A 16,019-nucleotide genomic window follows, 5' to 3' on the forward strand; every position below is an offset into this window, starting at 1 on the left:
TCGGGGTGGCCGGCGGCACGTTTTCCGCAGAGCTCGGCCCCGCGGAGCGGCTCCCGGCCTGGGCGCGGCGCTGACGCGGCTCTCCCATTTCGCAGAGCGGAGACACTGAGGCACGGACCCCCGGCGGCGATCTGCCCTGCCTGCCCCAAGGTCACGTAGCGAGTCGGCCGGGGCTGGGTGCCCGCAGCCCGGCGGAGGCCTGCCCGGCGTGCTGCGGGCCTGGACGGGGAGGGGGAGGCGCTCGCGGCGGGCTCCACCGGGGTGGGCGGCCTGGGCCGGCCGAGCCCTGGCTGCGGCCCGTCGGGGGAGGAGGGGAAGGCGGGCAGCGCCCAGCCCAGTGTCTCCGGGGTGGGTGGGCAGCCGTGTAACCCACGGCCTCTGCATCAGGAGGACCCCGAGTCCAAGTTGGGGTACGGGTAGATGGGGTCTGGCGAGTGGGGGCCGTAAGAGGTTGCCGTGCCCCTCCGGAGGGTCATTCGACAATTAAACCGAATGTGCTCGCTGAGGCACCCTGGCTGTGCTAGGTTTGCTGCATGGGAGTCCGTGCCTTTGAGCCCGGTTCCTATGTGTACAGGAAGGGGTGGGATAGATGGGTTTCTAAAAGCCTCACAGTTCTTAAAATAACAATAACAAAACTCCTGGGAAATAAAACGAAGATTTTTTTTTTTTTTTTTTTTTTAAACAAGCCTACCTCTAGGCTTACGTCTTCAAAACCCTTTCATGGCATGTAATTCTGAGGGAACCATCCTGGGTCATGTAAGAAAAATGGCACAGCTTTTTGAAGAAGTCAGATGTATGTCGTTATCCATGTTTCTAGATGTTGGCATGGATCCTGGAGCCCCCATTCACTTACCGCACGGGGTAGGGGACAGGCAGAATCTATGAAATGTGGCGCCGAAGAATTCTAACCTGCTAGTAGCCTGAGAATTTGAGCTTACTCCTTTCAGGTCTTTGCTAAAGGGTAAGGTTTACTGGAACTGATGACTACTGTATCAGGACTTAGGTGGTGGGTGAACGGGACACACCTTTTGACCCCTCATCTCTTTCCAGTGCTCCACATCCCTAAATGAAGAAAGCAAGAAATACTATTTTTCTTTGAGCTCTGGTTCATCTGGTTAATAAAGATGTCTTGCTCTTCTGGCTTTAGTTATCATACTGAAGCCTTTTTTCGTTTGAGGTAAAACCCTGTATTTCTCAGGCAATTAACCTGCCTTCCAGGTATTTTCCCCCCTCTTCCTACTAATTGTAGGCCAATATCGTAGTCCCTCCTCAGGAAGACAGCCTTAATATACCTAATGTCTTGGTTCCTTTACCTGTGTGATTGAGGCTTCCACCTAAGGGAGCTGTCAATGTAGAACAGGTCTTTGAACCCTTTCTGCGTTTGCATAAGTATGCATCTGTATGTGTTTTGAGGAGAACTCGTTTGCATTAGGTTTTCTAGGGGCCTCTTGACACTATCATAAACCAGCGTCTGTAAGGGATAGGGAAGACCTTCCATCCCAATGGGATGCCTGTAGTAAGCCTACATAGGTCTGTTTAATCACTAAGCCTCTGACTCAGGGTTTAGATCTATTGGCTGCCTCTGTCTATAACTGAGGCCTGGAGGTCAGACTCTGGGGTCTGAGTGGCCTGAGGCCAGCTTCACACAGCCTCCTGTTTTCGGTGTTTTCATAGCTGAATGTGGATAATAATGCTAGTAGTGCCTGATTCATCAGGTTTCCTGAGGCTTAAGTGAGATAATCCTTTTAAATGCTTAACACAGTTTATGGTACATAATATATCGTAAACATTTACTTTGCTGATGAGCTACCCCAAAACAGAGCTATGGCTCATACTTTCTTAAAGATCTTTTCTGGACAGGGTCTCAGTCTTTAGTCTTGGCTTAAAAGTTGGATACTGCTTTAGTGCTGTTACCTGTATGTGAATCAATGAATAAAGGCAAGAAAGACAGCTAAACAAATTATGAGGTTTAGACAAGCCTTTGATAGATGGCAAAAGGAACCCTTTTAACTTATCATTGTACAATTGACTCAAGCAACAGGCATTTATTGAGTATATGCTATAAAACTGGATATAAGGGATATGTTAATTTTCAAGTGAAGAAAACAAGCTTTAATTACCTTACCGAGCACTTATATAGAAAGCATAGAAGCTGAGTAGATTCCTAGACGGAATATTATGAAGAAAAGAACAAAAATTGTCATAGAAAAATTCCGCTCAGATCCACTAAAGGTATTGAGTGTATAGGTGGATGAACTTGGCACTCACAGAAGAGTGTGGCTTCGCCTCCCTGGTGGTTGAAGATTTTAACATGGATGTGGCAAAATGATGATCAGAGTGCAAAAGAAAACTCATCTTTATTCTGCCTCTAGTTCCCAACACTCTTGTCACACTCAAAACTAGTTTAATGTCGGCCTGGCTTCAGTCACTACGGGCCTTTCTTCCTTATTCCCTACCTCGAGAACCATAGAGAAGGAGCTCAGCCCATCAATGTACACCTGCCCCAGTGGACCATCTACCTAGGAAACCCAGGCTCCCGAGGAGGCTGAATTGCCTGTGTTTGCTCTCACCATGTCTCCCCAGCCCTTACTTGGAGCACAAGCCAGTTGCCGTGCCCCAAGCCCGTCCAGCCTCTGCAAATCTTTCCAGACAAAGAGGCCACATAAGCAGCTATAGTGAAAAGGGCTGCAGTAGGTGCTGATGGAGCCGGAAGCTGAGTGTTCTGATTTCTTCCCGTACCCTTCCCCTCCTGCACTCCTTCTTCACATCTGAAACATGTTGGGGGCCAGGGGTAGGGGGGAGATGGCTCCAAATCAGAAGGCATCATAGCTGTCTTTTATGTGTTGTTCTTAAAGGCTTTATCATTGATGTCTAGATCAGTGCCACTACTGGAAGAGATTTGCTTCTTTGGAATGTGTCTTCTGCTGCAAAAACTGAGGGCCTCTTAGCATGCACGCTTATCTCTTAGATTTGTTTTGCCAGCTGGAGACTGACCCTCAATCCTGTCTTTCCTTCTCTCCTTGAACACAGGTCCAGCAGCTGGACATGGAGGACGAACATTCATCACCTCTCTCATTCTCCAGTGTTCCACACGAAGAGTCTGTGCATCAGGTCCCTGCTGGACTCCCCAGAGAAACTGTGTTCCCTTCTTGCCTTCTTCCCCCCAAAGAAATTCCTCCTTTGTCTCCCACTGCCCCTCCGCAAGCCCGGCCCCAGACTGACAGCACTCCTAAGCAGGAGACTTCCGGCCAGATGTCACATGTTCTTCAGAAAGGACCTTCATTCCTGTATCCTGCCACTTCTGAGCAAGACGCACATCATCAGGTAACCCTGGCTGCCCAGGAAGAAGCTCAGTACCCGCCTTCAGCTGCTGGTCAGGGCATGCCCCTGCTCTCCCGCTCCACCCACCATCAGGAAGCCCCACTCCGCTCTCCCGAAGGCCCTGAGAAAGACTCGCTGACTCTGTCACCCACAGCTCCCGAGACTGACATGGACCCCTTGCTCCAGAGTCCCACTTTGCAAAAGGACACTCCCTTCCATACCTCTTCTGCAGCCCAGAAGGAACAGCCGCTGCCCACCGCAGAAATCACTCGCTTGGCTGTGTGGGCTGCTGTCCAAGCCGTGGAAAGAAAACTGGAGGCCCAGGCCATGCGGCTGCTGACCCTGGAGGGCAGGACAGGGACAAATGAGAAGAAGATAGCCGACTGTGAGAGAACGGCTGTGGAGTTTGCAAACCATCTGGAGAGCAAGTGGGTTGTGCTGGGGACCCTGCTGCAGGAGTACGGGCTGCTGCAGCGGCGCCTGGAGAACATGGAGAACCTGCTGAAAAACAGAAATTTCTGGATCCTGCGACTGCCCCCAGGCAGCAATGGAGAAGTTCCCAAGGTACACCCATTCCACTGGGGGCTCCCCAAGGAAGCTTCTCAAGGCTTCCCATATGCAGGGGAACATGGCTTAGGGGTTTAGTTCAGTTAAAACAATGGGAAAGCGACGTTTGGGAAAGGAAAACGAGAAGCAAGGCGTCCTGCTTCCCAGTATTGCTTCACCAAGAGCAGGGTACACCAAAAGCAAGTTATTTCTCCTGTTGGTAAAAGTGCAGACTGGTGCTAAAGTCCATTTAGAAAGGGACAAGGAACCCCTTCCCAGAGCCTGAGCTGGGATGCAGGTAGCAGGCTTATTAGAGCAGCAGAGACCCTGTCCTGTCAGTCTGCCTCACACTCAAATTCCACACGCTGGTTTCTGGCCATTCGGGTTAATACTGGGAAAAAGACAATTGTGTCTGCAGTGAACATGAGTGCTTTTTTCTAGCCATCCCCTGAATGGTAGGTTATAACAGCTGCACCCAGCATTCACTTTGAGGCGGCATTGCACGCCATGATAGGATGGTTTAAAATCCTGGGTTTTCGTACGGGTTTTATGCAAATACTGTACCATTTTATATATAAAGACCTCAGCATCTCCAGACTTCAGGATTCTGAGGGTTCTAGAACCAATTCCTTACAGGTACCAAGGGACAGTTGTGCCTATGAGCAGTACTTAATGATTTACCATCAGCCTGGATGGGGAGAAGATTATAATTTAACTGTTAGGTTTTGTGCTAACACTTTTTTGTCAATTTACTTATAAATCCTTAATTTCAGTAAAACTGATTTCAGGAAGTATCCTTAAGGAGCTAAGAAACAGGTTTTAATCTTATTTCCTGACAGTTCTAAGGGAACATGAGTGTAGACCAGTTTTCTTTTTGTTCCAGAGTCTGTAAGCCAGTTCCCCGTGAAGGCCGTTGTATATTAGAACTCTAGGATCCCTGTGGCAGAAGGCCTCCTGTAGCATTCTTTTTTAAAACTCTACTTTATTTGGCGTGTTTAGGCCTCTACCTCCCTTGCTTCAACCCCCCAACCTTAAGTAGAAGAGAAAAGGTTAGTGGGGAGAGGGCACCCAGACCGCTTTACTTTTCCTGGCTAGTTAGGGTCAAGGGGTTCTTTAGGGCTCTATACCAATCCCTGCCAACTACAGACACAGCCAGCAGGCTCCTCCACGCTGCTGCGCCCTGGAGTTTCCCTCTGTCTGTCTGCTCCAAACCGCCACACCGTCTCTGGTCTCTGGTCTCTCCAGTTGGCCACACGCCACAGGCCAACACCTAATGCCACACCTAACGCCACCTTCTCTTTCTCACCCTCACAGTTATCCTGAGTCCTAGATCACACCCCTCTCTTTGCTGCACATGGAAGGCCGTTACCAGCTGGCAAAAGCCATACTCCACACAAGATAATTAACAAGTGTGGACAAACTGTAGCCCAATTAAAATCCCATACTTGAGATTAAAACAAAAACATATTTACATAACATACAAAGAAACCAAAACTTCCATCACAGGTCTCACTAAAGACATTCCAATCTCTGAATGTCCAGGGTGAGGCCTAAGTGTCTACATTTCCAGCAGGTTTCCTGGCGCTCCTGGTGCTACATGTTTTAAAGTTGGAGAAGGGCCCAGGCAAGATGTGTCCTCCACTGTGTAGCCAGAAATGTAGTCCGATGTCAGCAGGGTGTTGGTAAAGCTGTCCCCACCCCCAAGCAAGTGCAGGGAGGAAGGCTTGCCCTCTCTAAAGAGGGAGTTAGGGCTTGGCAGTCGGTGGTGTTGTAGAGGGAGTTGGAGCTTCGCAGTCTGTGGTGTTGTCGCTTTGGTCCTTCCTGACCTGGTTGTTTCGTTTCAGGTCCCTGTCACATTCGATGATGTTGCTGTCCATTTCTCCGAGCAGGAATGGGGAAACCTCTCTGAGTGGCAGAAGGAGCTCTATAAGAATGTCATGAGGGGCAACTATGAGTCTCTAGTCTCCATGGGTAAGAACAAAGGACTGACCTGAGTGTGAGGCTTTGTAGACACGTAGAGAATCTAAGCATCAGTAGCTCCAGTAGTGGGAAAAAGGCAAATGTTCTGTTTGGTTTTGGTTTTATTTGGTTGTTTGGGGAGGTGATATTTGTTTGGGTTTGTATGTATGGATTGTTTTGTGTGAGATAGGCTACCCTGGCTGGCCTGGAACTTGTTTTGTAGACCCAGGCTAGCCTCAAATTCATTGGGATCCTCCAGCATCTACACCTCTACATTATACATCTACATCTACATTATAGACGTGTACCAGCATGCCCAGCAGATGGTTTTAACAGGATTTTGCCGTTGAGTAAGGCTGTCTTGAAACAACCATTTAGCCCAGGCTGGCCTTGAATTCAGAATTCTGCTGTCAAAAACTTACTAAATGTTGAGATTGTACACATACACTATCACACCTGGCTTCAAACAAACAGAATTTTACTTGTTTTGTGTGGGTATGTGTGCATCTGGAGGTCAGAGTTCAGGGTCAAGTGCCTTCTGTAGTACTCTGCAGTAGTGTTTGAGATGACTAGACTGGCTAGCCAGGGTGCTTCTGGAGCCGGTGCTTCCCTTCTCTACCGCTCTGCCCTCCCTGCCAGCACTAGGGTTACCGAGGGGCAGTACGACACCTAGTTTTCACATGGGTGCTGGGAATCAAACTCGTGTTCTCATTCTTACAGGGCAGGCACTTTACCAACTCAACCATCTTCCCAGCCCTACAAACAATTTTAAATAGCGCCACAAACGGGCTAGAGATGGGTCAGTGGTTAAAAGTTCCAAGCGTGACATCAGTGGCCTGAAGCTACCTGTGACTTCAGCTTCAGGAGGATCTGACGCTTCTGAATTTCACAGGTGTCTGGAGTTACATGTGCACAGACATACATATACACGGAGTTAAAAATAAAATAATTGGGGCTAGAGAGATGGTTCAGTGGTTAAAAGCACTGGCTGCTCTTCTAAAGGACCTGGATTCAGTTCCCAGCACCCATGTGGCAGCTCACAAATGTCTGTAACTCCATTTTCAGGGGATCAGCACGATCACACAGACATACATGCAGGCAAAACACCAATTTATATAGTAAAAATTAATTTTAAAAAAATAATAATTTTCTTTGAAAAGGAGTGACACAAGCTGGGCAGTGGTGGCTCATGCCTTTAATCCCAGCACTTGGGAGGCAGAGGCAGGCAGATCTCTGAGTTTGAGGCCAGCCTGGTCTCCACAGTGAGTTTCAGGACAGCCAGGCTGCATAGAAAAACCCTGTCTTGAAAAACAAAACAAAACTACTCACATAGTCTTGTATATCAGTGTGGCACAAGCTGGAACAGTCCATACATAGAGACACCACGCTCCAGGGAGACACTTGGGGCAGCAGAGAAAAAGCTGGCCAGACCTTGGTGGGCTGTTACCGCCAGAGCATTTCCCCATGCATCCTGCTTGTAAACGTAATTTGTCTAACAAATTATGATTATAGAAGGAACAATAACTAGAAGAAAACAAATGTGCTGAGGACCTACTATGTGCCGGCAAGGTGTGAAATACTTCCCAAGAATAACATGTAGTGAGAGGCTGAGGCTAAGATTAGGGACGTAGTTTTCTTAGTCGTCAGCTGAGCACTATCATTTACTGAGGCCTGTGGCCCCCGGGTCCTGGTTCCTATCAGGAAGTCTGTTGATTCTTGTTTCACTGAAAACATGAAAGGATAGGAAACTGGGTGTATCCAGTGTGTATCTTTTGTCTTGTGTGTAGAATTTTTTGATATGGGTGAGTCAGTAGATAAAGAGTTTGCTGTGCAGGCATGGGAAACCTGAGTTCAGGTCACCACCACTCAGGTAAAAGCAGACCCTGGGGTGTCACTGCAGTACTGGGGTGCAGGGACAGGCAGGTGCCTGGGGCTTTACCGTCCAGCCAGTCTAGTCAAAACAGCTTCGGGTTCAGGGAGAGATCCTGTCTCAGAAGATGCAGAGGACAGTGAAAGGGAACCCGATGAAAAAATGTCTTCCGTGTGTGCTCACAGGCGAGCAACCTGCATATACCCTGACACGAGCACACACAGGCTTACGCTCATACACGCGCGCGCGCGTGCGCGCGCGCACACACGTTTAAATGTTGAATACACTGTTGGGCTGTTTGTGTGCGAGTGCTGTCTCGGCAGTTCAGAGCACTTGCTGCTCTTGCAGAGGACCTCAGTTCCCAAAAGCCACATGTGGAGTTACTATTGTAACTCCAATACCTTTTCACTTCCGTGGGTGTGCAGTGTGTGCCTGTCCTACATGCAGTGTGAAGCCTGCACAGAGGCAGCGCTCACAGTGCCCCGTGTTAGACCGGGACCTTGCAGCTATAGACCACAGCCCTTGAGAGAAAGTGCGCTATCTAGGTAAACTTCCACTTTTTTTTTTTTTTTTTTTTTTTTTTTTTCAAATTTGGTTACTACGTGCATGCCTAGTGCCATGGAGACCTGAAGAGGGTCCACCGTGTGGGTGCTGGCAACCTAACAAGTGCTCTCGACCCCTGAAACTTCGCTCTGGCCCCTGAGCTCAGATTGTATTGCTGCCGAGCCATGGGTGCCTCTGTCTCTACCGTGGAGTGCTATGACTCTGTGCGCTGACCCCGAGTTGGGCAGTACAGATGCGAAGCAGGTTGTGGAGGAGAGGATGCCGGGCCATGGAGCCTCCTAGACACGTGAACCATTTCTCCACGCCCTGCTTTATCTGTTTTAATATCTTTGTGTTTTCTGAGACAAGATCAGGTAGCCCAGGCTGGCCTCGGATGTGCTGACCTTTCACTCTTGATCCTTCTACCTTCCGAGTAGTTAACATAGGCAAATATTTGTTTTTAATTATGACTATTAACCATTTGTAGTATGTGACAAATATGTATGTTTCTGTATTTCTGCCGTGTTTCATCAGCTTTTTATCTCAAAATAATGTTAAGCTTTTGAGGAGTGTCAAGAATTGAACCTAGGGTCCATACATGTTAAGCACATGTTCCTGCCAGTCCCTAACCGCCCGTAACTTCTTTCTTTCTTTATCCTCTCCTTCCACCCCCTCTCTCGCCTGCTCTTGGTCTCTCTCATTCTCTCTCGCTTTTATTTATTTATTTATTTTAATCTTTTTAGGTTCCTCTGTGTAGGCTTGGCTTGACTGTCCTGGACTCACTTTGTAGACCAGGGTGACCTCAAACTCAGAGATCTGCCTGCCTCTGCCTCCCAGAGTGCTGGGATTACAGGCGTGTGCCATTATGCCCAGCACTTACGCTCTCTCTCTGTCTCTGTTTTTTGTGTGATTGGTTGGTTGGTTGGTTGGTTGGTTGGGTGGGTGGGTGGGTGGGTGGGTGGGTGGGGGGGTGCATGGGTATGTGTTTGGGGTTTTGTTTTTGTTCTTGTTTTTTTTGGTTGTTTTTGAGATTGTGTCTCATTGTGTAGCCTTGGCCAGCCTGAAATTCACTATGTAGCCCAGGCTGACCTTGGATTCACAGAGATCTGCCTGCCTCTGCGTTGTCCCCAGGGATGAGATTAAGGGTGTGAGCCCCCGAATCTGGCTCTGTTTCTGTTTTTTGGAGCAGGACTTCAGTCTGTGAACCGAGCTGGCCCTGGACTCACAGAAGTTCTGGCTTCACCTCCAAATGCTGGTGTTACAGGCCTGAGCCATCATGCTTGGCAACCTTTTTTAGTATAAGGAACTCTATCAATATTTTGTTTTATGAAATTTCTGCTTTATGAGGATGAAGTTTTTACTTTTTACAATTGCAACTTTGTCATGTAGCTCCTGGGCAAGCTCAGTACCTGTGAGCAGCATGAGACACACTCCTAATGGGTCCTGGAGAAAGCTGCTGGACACTTGCCCATTTTCTTTCCCAGCATTGCTAGTCCCCCAGCAGAGGGGCTCTTCTGGGTCACTTCCCACAGATGATACCTTTACAGCAAACAATGCTACCTCATACCATAGGATATTTTCTTTCGTTCCTTCTCCCCAGACTATGCAATATCCAAACCAGACCTTATGTCACAGATGGAGCGCGGAGAGAGGCCAGCCATGCAGGAGCAAGAGGACTCTGAGGAGGGCGAGACTCCCACAGACCCCAGCGCTGGTGAGTGGCAGATGGGTGGCCCAGGGCTCTGCATCCTGGATTGTTCAGTATTCGGGTGACTCCAGTATGGAGTCCAGAGAGGAACTGAAAGGCTGACACGGTAGCAAGCTGTGCAGCAAAGAGGTCTGTAGTAGACTGCCCTTTTGAGTCCCCCATGATCACTAGAAACCCAGGTAGCTGATAAATGGAAATGCATAGAGTTCATTGTCTTGTGGATTTGTAGGTTGTTGTTGTTTTGACATGACCCATTCTTACTGTTCTTTTTTTCATGAAAAAAACACAGAGAATGCATTCCTGTGTTATGCTCATACCTCTTAGATTTCCCATAGAAAGGCCATGTCCCTGAAGAATAGAGGACATGCATGAACTTGACTAGAAATCCCCTGCAGCACAGGAGTCCAGCAGGCCTGGCTGAGGCAGTCAGGTGGGATGAGGCCCAGGTGTGCTAGGTATTAAGCGCCTGCTCTTGAGTCCAGGATGGGAGCTAGTGAGTACTAAGATCTAACGCAAAGGCCCAGCATGGAGACTGGCAGTCACAGTGGCTCAGGAAACACTGCTCCAGCTAGTGTCCTCCTCACAGTGGTTGGAGCATAGCCTGCACGCATTCACTCTGAGTGCTCTCTTGGTGCATCAGTGCTGTCGCCTCTCTGCTTGAGAATTTTTCTCTGCACTTGTGTCCCTTGCCTCCGATATCTTCAATAGAAGCAGGCCTTTGTCCTTGGTGGACATATATAATAATCAGAAATAATACAACATCATTAGTGATCCTATTGATTGCAGAAAGAACATGATCCTGCCGGGGAACTCAGTTGGGGACCAACAGACAGACTGTGTTCTGATTTAATGTCACTGAAGACCACATTAGCGCAGAAACAACCCAAGACAAGGTTTGTTTGAGCTCAGAGTTTCAGAGGGTTAGTCCATGGATGCTATGGACATCATGCGCTTCATGCCAGACACCAAATGAAGGGGTGAGACTTACCCCAATTCAATGCCACAGATAAAAAGGTGAATTTGAAATTAGATGAGGTCGAGGGCTTGGTCTAAGCCTATATTTTGGCTGCAGGAAAATGTGTACCTTAGAGGTTTGAGCAGCCACATCTGAAAACAAGAATTGGGAGGGAATAGAGAGATCAGCATGGAAGAACTCAGAGGCAGGAAGGCTTAAAGTAAGAATTGTAGAGATGCTTTAATTTAATGCCAAAATTCTGAAATATGGCTACTACTCTAGCTGGTTTTGAGGTCCAGGGGCTTTGCTGGTAGCATCCAACTCTTTCCCCTATCTACTTTTCTCATCTGTGTTGCAGGCAGGCCTCCCATTGAATAGGGTTCAAAAGCGAACAGCCATGCCCGCTTTGCCCTGAGCTGAGTTTAGTCTGGTACACATGTCGGTGGGCTGAGCTTCTGCAGAGGAAGTGGCCTCGTGGCGATATCCTTATTTGACTGAACTATGTCACTTGTTGCACTTGTCCATTCTAGCCCTTGGGGCCCACATCGTTCATGGGGGGAGTCAGGTAACATGGGACCACTGTGCCATACAGTATTTAGCCCAGCAATGCTACCTGAGAAACTGTAGGAATCCATCTCCCGCATACCTGAATAATCTGTCCAGTGTCTTCTCCCTAGCATGAAGGTGGCAGAGGCAACCCTAAACCAGATGCAAAGGTGTGATACCAAGCAGGGGCATCTGGAAAACTGAGAACTTTGCTGGTTCTGCATATTTCAAGAATGACAGTTTTATGAATGCCTCAGTAAATTCATCCAATGCTTTGGGTCCTAGGAGATCAAAAGAGAATTCAGATACTAGCACTTGGCTGAAAATAATCAAAATAGTTGTGTCCATGTCATCCATCTGTGTGTCCATTCGTTTGTTCCTTTCTCCTGTGTATTCAAGCCCTCCAAGAGTAAAATGAGCCAGAAGGCATGGCAAAGATGTGTGTTCTCAGTTTTAAATATTTTAATACATTAATACAGTTGACCTAATAATGTCTTTGAGAGTCTATAGTAACATTGAACAGAATCTAAAATATAGTTTAAAACATAGTATGTATATCATAACAGGGTACACGCTCTGTCACCTCTGACATCACATTAAGAAGAATTTTTTATACCATACGATTCGCTTGTTTATTACTTAGTTCATCGGATGTTTTTTATATCAAGTACGCTGTTGATAGTTGGGTACCCAAGAAGTTCTTGCTCTCACTTAGGCTTATACATTCAAGTGGAGAAGACCAATGTTAGCAACCACATCCACGCTATATGAAAATAGTCACTGGCCTGGAGACGTGACTCAGTCATTAGCACGTGCAGCTCTACAGAGTTGGTTCACTCCTGCCTGCTATTCCAGCTCTAGGATCAACGTGACTTCCTCGAGCATCTTCATGGACACGATGTGTGCACATCACCTATGTACACACAGATGTACACATACGTAAAAGAAGTCTTAAAAGCAAAATAGAAAAACCAGTCACCTCCTATAATACAGCTGTGACAAGAAGCAGCCAGATAAGACAACACACAGAAGACTGCTGAGCTTGGGAGAGTAGAAAAGGCATCATACAGACTGGCAGGATGACTCAACAGGCAAAAGTGTCTCCTGCCAAGCCCGAGCGTCTGAGTTCGATCCCCGGACGCACATGATAGGAGAGAAGTCCAGGCCCTCCGCCTCCACATGCTTGTACACAGGAATACACATAACACACAAATACAGTAAACAAACATTTAATAATGAAGACAAATCTTGGAACATGGGGATTTTAGGAGAGACCTAAATAACAAATAGGTTATTTAGTTCACCTTGATCCTAAGAGAACTAATTAAAGGGAAGAAGCTGGTCACGAGTGGACAGCAGTGTGAAGAGGCTTTGGGAGCAGTGGGGAACAGCCCAGTGGGAGCAGCGGCTGTTTGCAGGATATGTATCGGCTGTTGACCAAGAATAACTTAGTGATTGGTAGATGTGAGAAAGGTGAGTGGATGGTGCAAAGGATGATTCATAGCCTCTGGCTCAGGAAATCATCAGGGAAGATGATGATGGACTTGAGGCCCAGATGAAGAGAAACAATACAAATCCACTTTTGAACTTATGGGGGTTGAGAGCCCAGCAAGACACTAAGGAGAAAGTTGCTGAACAGAGTCCCGAGTTTAGAAGCCGAGGCCTGAACTAGAGACAGTCAGCACTGGGGCAGGAGGCGTTGATGGTGTGGACAGAACTAGATTGGTCTGTAAAGTGCAAGCTGTGTTGCAGAACCCTGACTCTCAGGAGATTTGGGGATCTGAGGTCTGTTGATCAGAAGACACACAAGTCTTGTTTAGCTTAGTTATCTTAATTAGATTTGTGTGTGTGTGTGTGTGGTGTGTTTGCATGTGTGTATGTGTAAGGGTGCACGTGTGTGCAAGTTCCTGTGTCTGTGTGACACCAGGAGTCTTCCTCTGTTGCTCTCCACCTTACATATTGAGGCAGGCTTTCTCAGTGGAACCCACGGCTCCCTGATGTGGCTAGTGCAGGCACCCTGTCACGGCTTTCCTTATGCTGGGACGACAGGCGGGCCGCTATGCCCAACCAGCATCGCACAGGCCCTGGGGATCCAGTAGATGCTCACACTTTAACCACTGGACCATCTCCCCAGCCGAATTTTTAAATTTATTTATTTATTTTATTTTATGTGTCTGAGTATTTTGCTTAAATGTAACTCTGTGCACCACATGTGTGCCTGGTATCCATGGAGGTCAGAAAAGAACATTGGATCCCTCAGAACTGGAGGTATTGACAGTTTGAGCCACTGTGTGGGTGCTGGGAATTGAACCCAAGTCCTCTGTGCCCTGTTTTCTTTGAAACAAAGTCTGGGCTGTATATACCAGGCTGGCCTCAAACTCACAGAGATTCACCTGCCCCTACCTCCAACAAATAAAATAAATCAAAAGAAAAAGGAAAGAGATGGGAGAGAGAACTAAAGACAAAGTGGAAAGCTATTAAAGATCCCGGGTATAGCATTTGGTTCTGGAATTTTTACAAGTAGGTAAAACTAAATTAATACTACATATATGTGAGTGTTTTGAGAATAGAATTACACTGAGGGGATAGAAGAGAATTTGGAGCTGAGTGTGTGGCCATTAACAGTGATCAAAAGTAAAGATGATCAACTCTCAGGAAAGAACCAGCGGCATGCGTGAACTGTGTCCTACATGGCTCCACGCTGGGCTCACTGAAACCACAGGAGTCTGGGGGCTTAGAGGGGGTGGTCTTGTCTAACTAGCTCAAGGAGTGGCCATGCAGGTGTGTGTTTAGGAGTCAGGAAGCGAGAAACATTGAATATTTGGAATCCTGGCCACAGTGAGTTTGAGGCCAGCCTGGGCTGCCTGAGACCCTGTCTAAGTAAAGGCAGCTTGGGGTGGGAAGGTAAGAGTAGAATCCTAAGGTCACCTTTTTATTTCCAGGTTCTACATACATGCTTACACATATGTAAATTATAGTGAATGCATCCTACTGTAAAACAAGTTCAAATACTATAGAAGCACATCACTTTCCAGCTTTGTTAGCAAAGTATCCAAGCTGGCAAAGTAGTTCACATCTTCATCCCAACAGTCAGAAATCAGAGGCAGAAGGCATGTATCTGACACTTTTATGTGTCCAAATATTTAAATCTAGACTGCTCTTCATAGCAGATCACAGTGCTCGTAGTGTTTGCATACTCCCCTGTGGATAAACATTTAGAGGGTTCACAAGTTTTAGTGTTTCAGTAAAGACCCTTATATGTAGATCTCTGCAATGATCTAAAATTTCTAAAACTGGATTTTCTAGATCAGAGGATATACCCACATAAACATTTACTTGATGTTGGCAAATGGCCGTGAGTTACTACCCCAGTCTGTCTGCCTTCCCCGGAGTGTGAAAGTAAGGCTGTACACCAGGCCAATAATCAGCTTTTAGCTTTGTGGGGCTTGCAGGAGCTGTGGCTATAAGCCAGGTAAGCCAGGGATTCTCAACCTTCCTCATGCTGCCACCCTTTAATATGGCTTTTCATGTGTGGTGACCTTCAACCATAAAATTGTTTTGTTCTACTTCATAGCTTTAATTTTTCTACTGTTATAAATCGTAATGTGTATCTCTGATATGCAGGACATCTAAGGGTCATCCAAAGGGGTGGCGACCCAGGGAGAACCTCTGGTGTAGACAGAAGTGTGTGTGCATACAGTTCACCTTTGTGTCTGATTCTGTTAGCTGGTTTTTGCATCTCCTTTTCTTCTTTGTGGTTATTTCTTTTCATTGTTGATTTCTAAAAGCTTTTTGTTGATGACGACAGGGTCTCATGTAGCCCAGGCTGTCTTTGAATTCCTGATCTTACCCCCTCCACCTCTCTCAGGGGCTGGTCTGGTGGATCTTTGGATATCAGCGACATGCTAGGTGTGGTGGGGCTCACATATCCCAGCAGTGGAAGGCTGAGGCAGGCTGATCTCTGCACGTTCCAGGCTAGACTGCATAGTGAGACCTCTCTCTCAAAAAGCAAACAAGATGTGTTCATTCTCTAGTACTGAACTAATTGAGGAAAATTCCTACTTATCCTTATAAGAGATTCATTCCCCAAGTTTTGTGTTTTCCATGTTGGATAACTTTATCATCACTAAGGATAACTTCAACTGGAAAGAAATGAACATTTACAGCCTTGTGATTATTATAAATGAAAGCAAGTTTATCTTTTAGTTTGCAGGAGCATATTTTTTTTTTTTTTTTTTTTTTTTGTGGCAGATGAAGTGATCAGCAAAAGGCATGAAAGTGAGTTCTGTTAGGATAACATTATGTGGGCAAACTGGGGTTGGAAACAGGCTCAAGGTGAAGAGGAATGGAGTAAACATCCCAGCCATCAAAGAAGAACTTATCTGTATGTGTTTAAAGCAAATGATGGTGGACTTAAAACAGCTGGAGTTTTAGATTCCATTGGTAACATTAAGGGATAAGGGGAAAAGCTTATTTCTACCTCAATATTTACTTCAGAAATACTATTTTTGTTGTAACTTTTTTTAGGCCTCAAGTGGTGACAGCCCTCCTGCCCCAGCATCCCAAGTGCT

The 16,019-nt window shown here is 46.8% G+C and overlaps 1 protein-coding gene across 1 annotated transcript; it reads left to right on the forward strand.

Annotated features, from left to right (window-relative positions):
* The first annotated feature begins 31 nt into the window (after positions 1-31).
* Znf777 (zinc finger protein 777) lies at positions 32-11,624 on the forward strand. Its single transcript, XM_055605545.1, has 6 exons — positions 32-150; positions 3,031-3,885; positions 5,712-5,838; positions 9,840-9,953; positions 11,433-11,467; positions 11,580-11,624. The coding sequence occupies exons 2-6, from the start codon at positions 3,046-3,048 to the stop codon at positions 11,622-11,624; spliced, it is 1,161 nt and encodes a 386-aa protein (XP_055461520.1). The 5' UTR covers positions 32-150; positions 3,031-3,045.
* The last annotated feature ends 4,395 nt before the right edge of the window (positions 11,625-16,019 follow it).

This window comes from Psammomys obesus, unplaced genomic scaffold, assembly GCF_907164565.1.
Source record: "Psammomys obesus unplaced genomic scaffold, mPsaObe1.curated_primary_1811, whole genome shotgun sequence".
Lineage (NCBI taxonomy): Eukaryota > Metazoa > Chordata > Mammalia > Rodentia > Muridae > Psammomys > Psammomys obesus.

What these genes read in the sequence shown, in the direction of transcription:
- Znf777 (XM_055605545.1), top strand. Translation starts at nt 3,046, where the DNA reads ATGGAGGACGAACATTCATCACCTCTCTCATTCTCCAGTGTTCCACAC. An exon ending in GCAATGGAGAAGTTCCCAAG is followed by an intron (nt 3,886 to 5,711) that starts GTACACCCATTC and finishes GTTTCGTTTCAG; the next exon opens with GTCCCTGTCACATTCGATGA. An exon ending in TCCCACAGACCCCAGCGCTG is followed by an intron (nt 9,954 to 11,432) that starts GTGAGTGGCAGA and finishes TGTCCATTCTAG; the next exon opens with CCCTTGGGGCCCACATCGTT.